The 14643-nt window shown below is 40.5% G+C and overlaps 1 protein-coding gene across 1 annotated transcript in view; it reads right to left on the bottom strand.

Annotated features, from left to right (window-relative positions):
* Positions 1 to 6774: 6774 nt before the first annotated feature.
* Positions 6775 to 14643, bottom strand: part of LOC104274357 (chondroitin sulfate proteoglycan 4-like) — a gene marked incomplete at its 5' end in the record, with an annotated part of 29303 nt that continues 21434 nt past the window's right edge. Inside the window, 3 exons of the mRNA XM_009869963.1 lie at positions 6775 to 8828; positions 9267 to 9450; positions 14144 to 14316. Coding sequence (XP_009868265.1) covers positions 6775 to 8828; positions 9267 to 9450; positions 14144 to 14316 — 2411 coding nt within the window. The remainder of the gene's footprint in view (positions 8829 to 9266; positions 9451 to 14143; positions 14317 to 14643) is intronic.

Here is a 14643-nt window from a genome sequence, read left to right as displayed (position 1 = left end):
CAATGAAGTGGGCAGTTGCTTGTTCTGATTAGTCCCACTTGTGCTTACTACTACACCTGGTGTACTCTTAGTCCTAGAGCTGCTCTTCAACAGCATTTTGTGCAGCTACATGTAAATGAGATCAGTCTTCAAGTTACTTTAACTTCTTTCAAGGACTAAGCTCAGGTCCATGTTTATCCATATTAGTTAGCTCAGTGCTCAAAATCAAGACCTCTGTCGCCTTACTTATAAGGCTAGTGTTGCCATGAATCATTAATTGATTACAACCTATCAAAATCTCAGGTTCACCCTGTTCCCTTCTGCACTTTGACCAAGACATTACGAACACTGCAGCTCTATTTTAAAGGCACTATTCATGCAAACAGGCTTTAACATCTGAGCTACATCCTGCTTAGCCAGACTGGGCAACAGTTAACATTAGGAAGTGTCCTGGGTTTAGCTAAAAAAACAGTGCTGTTTAGTGATTTTTACTTTCCAGTTTAGTCTCTTCTAAAAGGCTGCGCTTTCTGAAGTCAGCAGCATGTTTTTGCAGACAGTGTGTGCTACTGGCAGTGGTAACACCTGATGGTTACAGTTACTGCCTGGGACTGGGATGCAGAAAGGCTCTTGCTGATACTTATTCCAGTAGTGCCCAAGGCCACTGCTGGCTCTTGTGTGCCACGCTGGGGGTGCCAGGTAGTAAGAGGGGTCACAAGGAAGTAAAAAGTTGCACCTCCAGAGGATAATAGACAGGACAGGTGACCAGCAAGAGTATTCCATCCCATATACGTCATATTTAGTATAAATTGAGTGATCACGAGAGTTTCGTCCCTTTTCTGCAATGGCCGGTGTCCAGGGAGGACTCCGTCTGATCTCCTGTTTTTGATCCGGATCCTGAGTTCCCGAATCCAGATCCCTGTATCCAGCTCAGCATCGCGTTTGATATCAGGCTACTATCTATAGTTGTATACAATTCTTTACTTTTATCATTTCAACCTTACTTCCATTATTGCATTAAAGCTGTTCTAGTGTTTCTTCTCTAACCCGTAAGTCTCTCTGCCTCACTCCTTTTTTCTTCCCGTTTTGGGGGATGGAAGAGGGAGTTAGAGAGCATCTGTCCGCATTAGTGGCCGGCACAGCCCTAACTCATGACAGGAAGGATTTTAGTGATCTGATGAATCCCCACAACTGGACTCCTGGACAGCCAGACACCTCTGTAAGAAAGCACTCAAAATATTCATCATAGGGAATGATCTGCCAGCTGCAGAGGGACACAGAAGAAAAAGTAAACTGAGCTTCTAAGTCTTGCCACCCATGCTCTTCTACCAAGCACACCTCTTCCCTTTAACAGGGACAAAACTCACCATCTTGATTCCTGCTCTTCCCTTTCTCTGGCAGTGAGGTGAGCTCCACAAGCAGCATGGTGGATCACAGCCTGCTTCGCAAAGGCACAGCCCAGCACATCACCTGTGCCTTTCAAACAAGCCCATGGGTCTGCTTCCAAGTGATCTTCCCTTGTTTCCACAAACTCCACCTAACCCCAGAGAACTTGTCTCTGTCCTATACTCCTACCTTCTCATGCCTCTCTAACCATCCTCTTCCTCAATAGCCTTGCCAGCAAAGCAGCTTCCCTGGTGGCTTCACATGTCTCAAACCAACTTCCCCTGTGTCTCTCCTTATGGATACAATTTCATTCCTATGCACTTGCATATGTACTTACATATGAAACATGATTCTTCCCGTTACCTTTTAATCTCTCAAGAATTTTCCCATCCCTGTGCTTTCATGCACTATACATAAAAGTTGTTAGGCAAGATGAAGTTGTAGAGTTTATTAGCCAGAGAAAATCACAGTGATCAGTCACATGCTGTAAATTGCATGTATATATTCTGATCTATTGTCTATGTTCTTGCAGGAAGTTCTGACGCTCAGGACCACCCCATACCAATTCTCAATCTGCTCAGTCTTCATTTTTCCCCAACAAATTTATGAGACCTAATGCCCCTCTCACTGTGGTGCCATGCAAAGGTTTTGCATGCCAAACCTCTGTCTGCAAACAACTTCATGGCCAAGCAGTGGTTACCAGCACATATAAAGCATTACCACAAAAATAACCAAACAACAAGACTGGAAATGAGGAAAAGATCATGTAAGGCAAGCATTTCACCATACAGAGACTCCCTACAAACAGATGTGAAACTATGGATTTTGCAGTTGCAATGAAAGAACATTTTGTTCTGGGACAAAATTTAGGATATTTGAGCCCTGGTAGGAATTATTTAGCTTGAAATATGTGAAGATAGATTAATAGAAGTTTCCATTGAACATGCCAGGACAATTATTTTCAGCCTGTTTAAAAATATTCACAGAATGTACTCAACAAAACATCACAAGGACTGACTTGAAAAAAACAGTGCAAGCAGGGCAGAGGCTTGTGGCTCAGGATATTTAAATAGATTCACCAATGAATTTGGCCTTGCAGGTAGTAACAGCCTGCTGCAGCGAAAGTTGTAGCTGGCCCTTACTAATAATTTAATAAAAGGAAAAACATAATAGGTTTATCACCATTTCTGTTCTATTTTTACTTCCAACACTTTCTGAGTTGTAGGAGGGCTGGGGCAGGGAGACACAACCCCCAGACTGAGCATAGCTCTTGCTGACAGACATTTCAGAGATGCCTCAGGATGCTGAGTCACTGCACAGGGGAAGCTGCTCGCCTGGGGCCAGAAGCATTTCTGACTTCTCCAGAAAAAAGTTCATTATCTCAAGTTACAAAAGCAGCTACAAACTGGCTAATTTCTGATTAGCAAAAAATCAAAACCAAGTCAAACAACGTATTTGGTATGAGGCTGGAGAGACAGTATGGTTGTTTGATCAAGAACACGAAGATAAATTTAAGGCAGGAAAAAAAAAGATTTTTTAAACATAGAATTAATGTATTAACATTAGTGTATTAACATTTAGGAATTTAATATTTTAAAGTCTTCTAAGCATATGCAGTTAGATGACAGAAAAGCTTACTGAAATAAACCCAGTGCAGTCCTGTTCCAGGAAGTTAAAATCAAATCATTTATTTTGATGTTACATTCATCCAAGTGCTGAACAAAGCCAAGGTAGATGCATGATGAGCATGCCATATGCATTACGTTTGAGGCACAGCGCTGAGCACAGCACAACACCAACCTCAGCACATGTGCATTTGAAAAGTAAACATCAGAAAACTTGGAAGAATGCTACTACTAGCAACGGAATCCTTCACCGACCAGGTCTTTTAAAGAAAGCACAAAAACCTAAGTTCATGGATAATAACTGAAACAGTTTATTGATTTTATATATGTTTTCAAGGCACTTTCATTCTGCAGTTAGCACTCCATTTGGTAAGAAATGGAATCTTCCATAGACTCCATCTTTCCTAATCAAAACACACAACTTCAAGATAAAATGAAACAACCAGATCCTGACCATAAACTACATACGTTCCTGAAATCACAGAAAGAATCCATAGGCACAAAACATTTTTGGGGGTATTTTCTAGATTGTTATTTCGGGAACCCAGGATGGGATTCATCCCAGTGAGTTTTTACAGTCTGAAAGCTGGACTTTTAGCTAAGGCAGTAATCTCAGCTGATCCAGAGTTGACTACTCTCCTATGTTAAGCATTTAGGTAAGAACAAGATGAACTGTTCTCTGTCAGAGATTATTCTGCATTCTCCCCAAGGAAAGCTTACAATAATGCAATTAGTTTGTTTGTATTTTTACTGGGGATTCAGGTAGGATATACATACATTCACATTTAATTATCAGTTACAATTTTGTCTGCATTTCGTTTGAAATGCAGTAATCATTGATACAACATACTAACATTTATATAAAGTTCTCATCAACAAATTCCATAACATGGCAGGCATTTTGGCACAGTAGTCTCACAGTAGCACTAACTGAGGGAGAAAACTGAATGCTAGTACACTTCACTGATGGCATTTAGGCTGTTTCTGTTTAAAACAAACTAAAACCAACCCAAAACCAAAACAAAAAAAAAACCCTTGATGCTTTAAAATTGAGCCCAGTGCTTAAAACACAATTCCATAATGTGTGATCTACTTGAAATGAACATTTGTTGTCAGTCAAAAGCACTCTGGAAACAGAGCCCATTATGCTGAATCAAAAAAAGCCAGCACAAATTCTACCAACTTTTCTCTATTTTAACATGTACGATTTCTTGCTCAGAGTATGCAAATGCTGAAACTCACGAATGCTCATTCGGTTTTGGAGTTCTGAGTCCACTGCTATTTTTTTGTCTCAGTTGCTACTATGTCATGGTCTCATTTTTCACAGTAACCCTGTGTTCCATCGCTGCTGCACACCGAGCATTCAAGCACTGCTACTTTGGGCATGCATGTCTTTACAACAATCCATTTAGCAAAATCTCATTAAGCACACATTTTGCTGCCATGTTTCTGTTCAGGCCATCACAGGTGCACAGTGTGGATTTTGTCATCAGACTCCAGCAACTTTCACCATTGCAGTATTTTGGTAGGTGCATCACCTGGTCTCTCGGTAAGCACTGGAGTATGACACCTCCTCTGCAGTTGTCTTGAAGGTCTCAGTGGTAGGGAAATGCAAGACAGGCTTCAAGTGTCAGGAAAGTTCTGGGTGTATAATTCTTTACTTCTCCTTGGAGCTAGGCCTTGGAGATGTAAAGCGAACAGGTTCCTGCTACTGGCTAGAAGGCAGCAGAGGCAGGTTGTAGGTGACGGCTGAGATCTGGAGGAAGCTGCTAACTGCTTGGTGTTAGCAGAAGAGGTCTCACGAAATGGCCAGCGACATTCAGTCGCGCCTCCACAAAGGACATGAGGGGTGTCCCTGTGATAGCCGGCAACACCACCTTTGGCTGAGAGTTTCTAAAAACAGTCCTAAAGATTTTCTTTGGAAAAGCAGAAAAGATGCAGAATGCTAACCTGCAGTGCTGCACTTGGGACACCTGAACAGCCCAGCCTTTTACACTGACCGCACTGCTTGAATTCAAACCTGCTCACAAGGACATCAGGAAAAAATGATAATGACAGAGAGATAAAAAACTGTGTATCAGGGTTCAAATACATTTGAATCAACTACACTCCCCGAAGCAGGCTCTGCGAAATTGCTTCAAAAAGCACTGCAATCATGGTTGACTGGCAGAGGTGGCAAAGGTGAGAAAGACTGTCCCCACTGCTCCGGTGGGTTGCAAGCAGAGGCTTAGTGTGGCTCTCTTCACGGGTGAAAATTTCTTGTAATTGAAATATTTAAATGACAGAAACACACCGAATCATCATCAAATAAAATCATCCAAAACAAAGTAGTGTGAAATGAATAGCACCAAGGACGTTGAGGTCCATAAAAGTGAAAACTGCAATACCTAGGCTCAATCAAAAATGCTATTGCAGCACTCACTCAGTGCAGTGCTGAGACTGCATCCTGACACAGTGTTTTTACAGAGAAGCTAACTGGAAGCTGCAACAACATAAAAGTACAAAAATAGATGAGAAGTGCAGTGGTTAGTAGGAGACTGGTTATGATCACAGGACCACTCCCTTGAAGTCAGATCAGTCTCTGAAGTCAACGAAAGTTTTGCTGTTGTCCTCAATGGAAGAAAGACTGGGCCTTAACCAGAGACTGCACATCACTTTTGAGCTTGGATTTCCAAAAATACTCCCTTTGCAGGGAAATTATTGCACATTTTACCACCAGAGCAAAAGTAGAATAGGCAGTACTTGTTGCAGCATGTAAGATACCTGTTCAATGTTCTGGGAGATGAAGGGTAAATTAGAAACTTCAGACGGGGATACAAACTCCTTCACAGGATTGTTCCTGTCAATAGCTCCATGACCCAGAACAGTATGTAGCAGAGGATTTGATTCTACTCTCATCTGCTTGAATGCCCAGACTCCAGAGAGAGTTGTGGTTGCTTCGCTGAAGGCAGTTTAGCCCTTTGTCAGGAGCAGGGAATTCTGATAGGCACTTCCAGACATAACCTAAGCCTAAAGATAACTCAGCAGACAGACAGACTGGCAGACAGTTTTTGCCATTTGGATTAGAGGTCATGGATGCAGTCTGCAGACATTAAAGGCAAGAGTTTGGTATCAAATGAAGAAAATGAAAAACAGAAGTACAAACAACATCTCACAGTACAAGTATTTTAACAGAATCCTTATACACTGTCACTGCTGTACTACTGGTGCTGAGATGAATTCTCTATTTCCAGTTTAGTGACCTAGATAAACACCTGTCAAAATAATGACAGCTTTGTTTCTTTAGTACTGGTCTCTGAGCAGCCGTTGGGTCAAAATGACATTATTGAGATTAGTACCTTGGCAGTTACTAATGGAAACAGTCGAGAGTTCTTCAAACAGAAGAGGTGATTCAGCAAAGAATACAAGACCTTTATAACAAACTTAGTTCTTCAATAAAAGTAATTACATTAAATATATATAATCCATGACAGAACATTTTATTTTAGCCCTGCCGCAGGAAATAAAAAATATTGCATATGCAGGGTGCACTCAAAATGTATCGGGCCAAATTCTGCACTGAACCAAGTGGGAATTTCGCTGAAGTACCATCTGGAAATCTTACTTTTATGGCCACCGTAATCAGTAAGATTTTTATTATTATTTCACAGGTGTTTGGATTTCATCTAACAATGAGTGCCTCATTTGACCTATAATAAATAACTGTGATAAAGAACAAATTATATGTCAACAATGTATACTCTCTTTGCCATATTACATCAGTTAGCATGACCAAAACTGGCTGTAACTACACCCAGTATTGACTGCGCTTCAATGCTGGGTTTGTTCTTCGACAATACTGGATTATTTCAGGATCAAGGTTTAACCAGTTGTTCTGCAGAGATGGTTCTACAGTTGGAGAAACCACTGCAGGAAGCAACTCTTTATGTCTTACTGCCATGAAGGTTGAGGCTGTACTTCTCTCAGCCCCCTTCAGGAGAGGAGTCACTGTAACGCTGGGTACAGTTAAGCTTCGTTCAAGACATCGATCTGGACTACAGACGGCTGCATCTGTTTGACTTTTGACAAGCAGTTTTGTCTTCTTCTTCTTTTGACACATGAGCAAAACACACACAGAAACAATGGCAACAATGAGTAGCACAGACACCAGGACCAGGGGGATAATGATGTACCACAGGTTGCTGCTTTCACCTGCCTGCTCTCTGCGACTCCCAGCATTAACCTGTGTGGTGGTCTTAGTCCCCACAGATCCACTTGTTCCCGTGGCCAAATTTAGCAACAGACCTTCTTCATGCAGATCTCCCTGGTGATTCTGCCCTGGCCACAGGGTTGGTTCAGTCTTCTGTTGTGCTGCCAGAGGAACTTTACTCTGAGAGGAGGCTGGTGCCTTACCCTTTGAGGTAGTGTGAATCTTTAAAGTGGTCGTGCTGGTTATGGAAGGCACTTGGGCTGTAAACCCCTGTACAAGCAGAGGACTGTATGGCACGACAGAGTACCGGAAACAGCCGACAGCAGGCTGCACAGTATCTGCCCTGAGTACAAATGTGAATGAGTCATTTAACAGATCAACGCCCGTCATATTCGTATCTACATCTAGAAGCACAACACCACCATCAATGTCAGCTTGGGTGAATGCCCGTATATCTTCAAACACTGCATCATTCACAAAGCTTTTCTTTACAATCCTTCCATGAGATGGGGGCACAATCACTTCAAATCTAGGATTACTATTTGTCAAATTAGCTAGCTCAGAAGCATCCAGGTCACTGCTTCTCAATCTATACGCTGCTTGATTTGAAATCCTCCTGTCAGGTACAACTTGTACCAAAGGCGTCACTGTGATATTCAGCACTTGTCCTGTTACATTGCTTTCTGCGGTGAAGAGCATAAACTCCAATACTTCTTTGGATGCAGAGAGATTTGTCAGGTGGTAAGATAGCCTTCCTGAGTACAAATCTGCCTGCTGAAATTTAGTAACCTGCTCATTTCCAATCATCAAGTGCCCATATTTCAGTGGCTGAGTTATTTCATACATTATATCAGTGCTTTTTCCATTTGTGACAGCTGAAAGCTGCACGTTAGTAATAGTGACAGATGTCTGACCCTGTGGAAGTGCAACACTGGTAAGGTTGACCAGCACAAGAGCGACTGGTATTACTTCAAGACCAAATACTTTGTATAAAGGGCGATGTTTACCATCAGTCACACTGAAATAAAACACCCCAGAAGATGAGCTTCCATCCTGTACAAACCAGACACTACCACTGTCAACATCAGCTTGTGTAAAATCCTTTATAGAGACACTGAGATTGTTTTTCATTGCTAAATAACCGTTATTTGGGTTACTAACAATGGTGTATTTGAGTTCAGCTGGAGTGTTATCTAAGTCTTCAACTTTCAGATTCTCTGACCCCAGCACTGACGCATCTCCCTGCAGGACTTTCAAGTGCAGCCTTTTAGTCTTCAGTTCTGGAGCTTGGTCATTCACTGGAACAACAGTGATGTTAAACGTCTCCTCTAAAACTTCGCTGTGGGGCTTTGTTGCAGACTTGCCTTTTAGGTTTAACCAAACAACAAAAGTGAAACTGTCATTGAGTGATTCAGAATTATCATGTATGTACACAATTCCAAATTTGTTCAGTATGTACTGGGAGAAGTTAGGTTTTTCTTTGGTAACATTTCTTTCTCCAACAATAATCATGCCATGTTGGGGTAAAGATACAACTTGATACCAGACTTCATACATGGAATGCTGTGCCTCAGATAGCTTAATCAATAGATTTGAAGCATCTAAATTCGTTTTGTTGATTAATACTCTACCTCCCTCCTGGACTACAGCACCTAGCAGAAAGGAAAAGAGAATCTTAGAAATTGACTATTTTACAGTTGCAATGTTTCAGAAATTAGGTATCAAACACTAATGATGCTCAGAAAAGTTTCTCCTTCATGGTATCCTTGATTTCTGTATGTCATGACTAAAAATATATTTTTTATAATACAGTCACATGTAAGATTTCGCACACATTAAAATTAAAGGAATATCAGTATCTCAAAGCTTCTGACAGCATTTTCACCTCCTGTTATAGCAAAAAGGAGAATACCCACAACAGGATGGATCAAACATAGGAAGTTAATCTCATTTTTAAAGATGCAGTGATGCAGTCTTGCAAGCTACTATCTACACTATGTGACAAAAGTATTCTGGTCATCTGTTACAGAAGCATTGGAACTCTGAGAGATTCAAAACAATTTGGAGCGCAAAATGTAGAGTATCTTTACCTGTATTTGCCAGAAGACGACTGTTCTGATCATGCCTGGTAATTCCATATGAAATGACAATATGGAACACCTGGAGTTCCAGAGATGATGGTGGAGAGGAGAGTGTAAATGTAAAGAAATCTTCTGCACTCCAGTCAGCTGACTCCGTACATAAGTGCTCATACATGATCACACCTTCATCCACCTGTTGCAGGTAAAGAAATGCCATGGGTATATGAGGAGAATAATTTTAAACACAGAAGAGTAACGAGAGAAAAAAAAATCTTAACAGCATTGATCAAGAGAGGTCTTTGTACCTTAGTCCATGCAGAGTGTATATAGAATCACAGAATTATTTAGGTTGGAAAAGACATTTAGGATCATTGAATTCAACCATTAACTGCCAGGTTCACCGCTAAACCACATTACTAAGTGCCACATCTACATGTCTTTTAAATACCTCCAGGGACGGTGACTCAGCCACTGCCCTGGATAGCCTCCAGTGCTTGACAACCCTTTTGGTGAAGAAAGTTTTCCTAATGTCCAATCTAAACCTCCCCTGGTGCAACCTGAGGCCATTTCCTCTCATCCTATTGCTTGTTGCTTGGGAGAAGAGATCAACCAACCCCCACCTCTCTACAAACTCCTTTCAGGTAGTTGTAGAGAGTGATAAAGTCTCCTCTAAGCCTCCTTCTCCAGGTGCAACAGCCCAAATTCCCTCAGATGCTCCTCATAAGACTTGTTATTGAGACCTCTCATCAGCTTTGTTGCCCTTCTCTGAAGACACTGCAGCGCTGCCTTTCAGTGATGAGCCCAAAACTGAGCACAGGATTTCAGGTGAGGCCTCACCACTGCTGAGTACAGGGGAACAATTACTTCCTTGGTCCTGCTGACCACACTATTTCTGATACAAGCCAGGATGCTGTTGGCCTTCTTGGCCACCTGGGCACACTGCTGGCTCATGTTCAGCTGGCTGTCCATCAACACTCGCAGGTCTTTTTCCACCAGGCAGCATTCCAGCCACTATTCCTTCCCCAAGCCTGTAGCGCTGCTGGGCTTGGTGTAACCCAAGTGCAGAACCCAAAATGGCCTCAGCCCATTGATCGAGCCTGTATGTAACTTACATTGAGATTATCTTGCACTTCTCTTACGATGGACTCTGTGGTCCTGGACAAGCTTACTTCAAGATAGGTGAAACATTACTGGGCACGAATTCTTGCTAAAGGCCTTATGTGAAGAACAGAGGTATAAAACATCTAGAAACTCATCTCAAACTAGCAATGGTAACAGTGAACAGGTCAGGTGGACTGCATGTTTACTGAACTGGAGTATTGTATGTCTATGTATTTTTCTTTATACCAGCAGGGCTGGACTCATTATCTTTAAAAAAGCATATGAAAAACTGGAGGCTTGGAAAGGATTTTGATGCAGGCGAATAGCCAAAGATACTTGTTAAGAGGCTACAGAAATTAGGAGGTGCCATCACCATTGAAATATACTCTTATCTATAACCAAAGAGATGATGGGATTACTTAGTGGAAAATTTCTGCATCACAGAAATAACGAGATTCCTAAGAGAAAGGAAGGATCCTGGCCTGTCCTATACTTGCCTTCACTGACCTTGCAGATCAACATACTCAAGAGAATCTTATCAGTCCCACCATGAGGATTTAAGCTACAAAGTACTGCAAAATAACGCAGTAAATCTTCAGAGAAAGACATATTTATATAAGGTACAACCATTTAGCTCTTCAAGTCCCAAAGCAAAATGTGGTATTTTTATCAGTTTGATTCTCATTGCAACAGTATTCCTAATAAATGCAAGACTTCAACACTTACTAAATCTCATACAGTAGATGCAACATCTAATCTGCTTGATCATTCATCCACTGACTTGAAAAGAATAGCTATACAATTAAATCCTTGGCAACTTCCCAGACTGCTACTGACCTGGCTTGCATGTTTTAGCTTATAATTGCCAGAGAGATCTTTGTCTGAAATAGTGCTAGTTCTACGTTTACCATTTGTAACATACTCTATACAGCTTGCAGACACCGTGAAGAAACTCTTCAGAGCGTTCTTCTATCACATGTGCTTGCAAGGTGTGAAAACAGAGAACAAAAAACCCCACTGCTATCATGGATTAAGCACCTTAGTAGTAAAGAATCTGAGCTGTGACTACAGCGAGGGCTAATCCTGAAATTATTGCAACAGCCCCCCTTGACATCACTAGGGAAACAGCTTTCAGGGTTGGTTTTCTCAGCAGCTTCAAAAGCATCCTAGCTTACTTTCTAAAAAATTCACACTGATGTGACAAAATCCTAGACGTGTAACTCCAGGTTTATGCTTCCTCTATACTGATTTAATTCTTAATGGGTATTACAGGACAAAACAAACAAAACTGATATTACGAAGACATGCTGACTAAGGATAACTTTCCAAAGTATGCCTCTAGGACCTCAAGTCAAAGAAAGCAAATTTTTGTAACTTCAGGCACAACAACTCAGCAGAGTTCAGCATCAATCTTAATAGGTTTTGGTTTGTTTTGGTTTTTCAATTGCAAGTCCATGCTAATATCTGTCCAAAGCGAATGGAATTGTTAAGGATTTCTGTGTTTACCTCTATAATGACTTTAAATATAATGAAGAAACTGTGGCTTCCAGCAAGATGAAAATAGTTCTATGATATTCTATGATACCACAGAAAGTACTGGCAGAGAAAAAGAAACACCACAACATGTCAAAAACTACTGCGTTATTCAAGTGTGTTTAAAGATCAGTTAATTTTCTTCTATCGGCTGAACAACAATTGTCTGTCAAAAAACTTTCTTGGAACACAACAGTGATTTTAATTATTTTTTTTACATTTTTCTTGGGCAAAGAAGCAATAAACCACAGGACAAAGAAATGTTCAGCACCATAGCAAAATGCTAACTCCTTTTATAGGCTAGCTGCATAGTAAGTTTCAGAAGTTCCACAAAACAGAATGAAGTCTCAATGAAAATTGAAAGAACTAATGCAAAATATTTTCAATCAAAATGAGATTTACAAGCTTATTATTACCAAACAGAAATTGAATGTCTTATTCTCCATTACATGGAGAAGATACAATGTTTGTAATACTAATGTCATTTTCTCAGAGATATTTAACTTCACTGGCTACAAAAAGCTAGAGAGTGAAAGTTTATTTAGGATCTGTTTTCTCTCCCTTATAAGTCACACTATACTAGAATAAATAGCAAGCTGGTTAGGATACCTAAACCCTACCTGTAATAGCTCTACTTGTTTGAAAATAAAATGGACAATACAAATACCTCTAACATAGAAGAAAAGCATACACAGTATTACAGCTCATTTCTGATCTTTGCAATTTGCAAAGATCAAAGGCAAGTGAGCTCCATGTTAGTAAGAACTAAAGCAACAGAGACTAGTTGTCGTGTTCTGACATGAAACTGTCTGATAGAAGTACGTAAAGATCATATCCATAGGCAAAAAGAGTAAAATATTAAACCTTAGCTGAAAGATTTTGTGTCTGACATGCTTAACTGTTTCATCTAACATTCATAAAAATCACACATGCTAGCGACGGAACAGAACAGTGTCATTATACAGCTTATCTACCTCATAATGTAAGATAAAACTTGGCAACTACCACAACAGGACAAATAACATAGTGGGATTAAAATATAGTTTTAAGAGAAAAATTGTGTGTTCATCTTTATTTAAAACGTTAAGTGGAAACTCACTCCGCCACAGTTCTTGGTCAGGTTGTTTCAAAGGTTGATGATAACTAACAGAAATGTCAACCTTTCTTCCTGGTTTTCCCAGAATCACACAGAATGTTAGGGACTGGAAGGGACCTCGAAAGATCATCTAGTCCAATCCCCCCGCTGGAGCAGGAACACCTAGACGATGTTACACAGGAAGGCATCCAGGCGGGTTTTGAATGTCTCCAGAGAAGGAGACTCCACCACCTCCCTGGGCAGCCTGTGCCAGTGTTCTGTTACCCTTACTGAAAAGAAGTTTCTTCTCAAATTTAGGTGGAACCTCTTGTGTTCCAGTTTAAACCCATTACCCCTCGTCCTACCATTGGTTGTCACCGAGAAGAGCCTTGCTCCATCCTCATTCTGGCTAATAGATTTTAATATTTGTCCAAATACTAAATCAAACAGCCACTTTTAAAATCCGTAAACATAGATCAAGGCTAAACCATCTCTTCATTTTTCCTCCAGCAAAGTCAGAACATTGTGCTCCTGTTATCTTCCCTATTTAGATTTTCTGAGAATAACTTACTGCTTGAAGAGCACACAGTTATCTTCAGATTCTGCACACAGACATAAGTAATTTCCTTTCAGTTGCGGAAGAATGTTTTCCATCAAGTTACATGAGCTGCCACGTTTTAGTCATTCGAGACCCTGTATCGCAGTTAAGATTCTTTAAACACTTAGTATCACAGCCAACAAAGTCCATAGAAGTCCTCTCAGGGACACCCATGAGGACTGCGTACAGTCGAAATCACTCCAATACTTGGACTCTTCATTGAGCAAAAGGCTATTCCTTCTGCCAAAAACTAAAGTCTTCCAACCCTGGAATGATGGTTAATTGCACCACAATATTTTCTCTCTGAAAAACTGCTGTTACAAGCAAAACAGTGGAAAGTGCCAAGACCCTGCTAGTATCCAAGCAGAAGGGAACAAAGGGTCCTCTCTCATTCATTCCTAAATGACAGATATTTCACGGCATAGCAAATCTAGGTGATTGCACTGATGGGTCACGTACGTCTGGTTAGTTAACAGATATAAACAGATATAAACAGATATAAATGGATCAGACAACAAGCAAATGAGATGCTCTTTGAAGTAAAAATCCAGCCCTGAACTAGTTAGTATAAATGCTTACCATGGACTGTGTAAAACTGAGGATTTCCTGAGTGGTATTATCAGAATTTACTCTGATCAGCCTTCCAAGTTTTGGGGAAGTCACAACCATAAAAGTTATAGTTCTGTTTCCTGCATTGGTCACATCATTGGTTACAGCTTTCAGATCAAGTCGTGAAATAGATTTCCTGGAACCTACAATTATAAGTAACATACATTGCAATAGCAATTTTTACAAAGGGTAAGGTTTGTATACACAAGTCACCTTGTCATTTAGGTATTTTACTTAGCATTTTAACAACTTTTTCCTAAGATCAGCAGGTTTCCCCTTTTTCTAGTTACAATTCTTCCACAGCTTTTTCAATCAAAAAGCCCATCAGTAGGATGTACTTTTGTTTTACAAATTGAAAAAATGCAGTTATCTTCAGCATATACAATTGCTAAATACTGGTTCCAAACTAAGGAACAGAGAGTGTGTAAGAAGCTTTGTTCCAATATTGCACGTCTAGAACCAAATTCAAA

Source organism: Apaloderma vittatum, unplaced genomic scaffold (assembly GCF_000703405.1).
Source record: "Apaloderma vittatum isolate BGI_N311 unplaced genomic scaffold, ASM70340v1 scaffold7675, whole genome shotgun sequence".
Lineage (NCBI taxonomy): Eukaryota > Metazoa > Chordata > Aves > Trogoniformes > Trogonidae > Apaloderma > Apaloderma vittatum.
The sequence above is the reverse complement of the archived record's forward strand: the minus strand, read 5'-3'. Positions and strand labels throughout refer to the sequence as shown.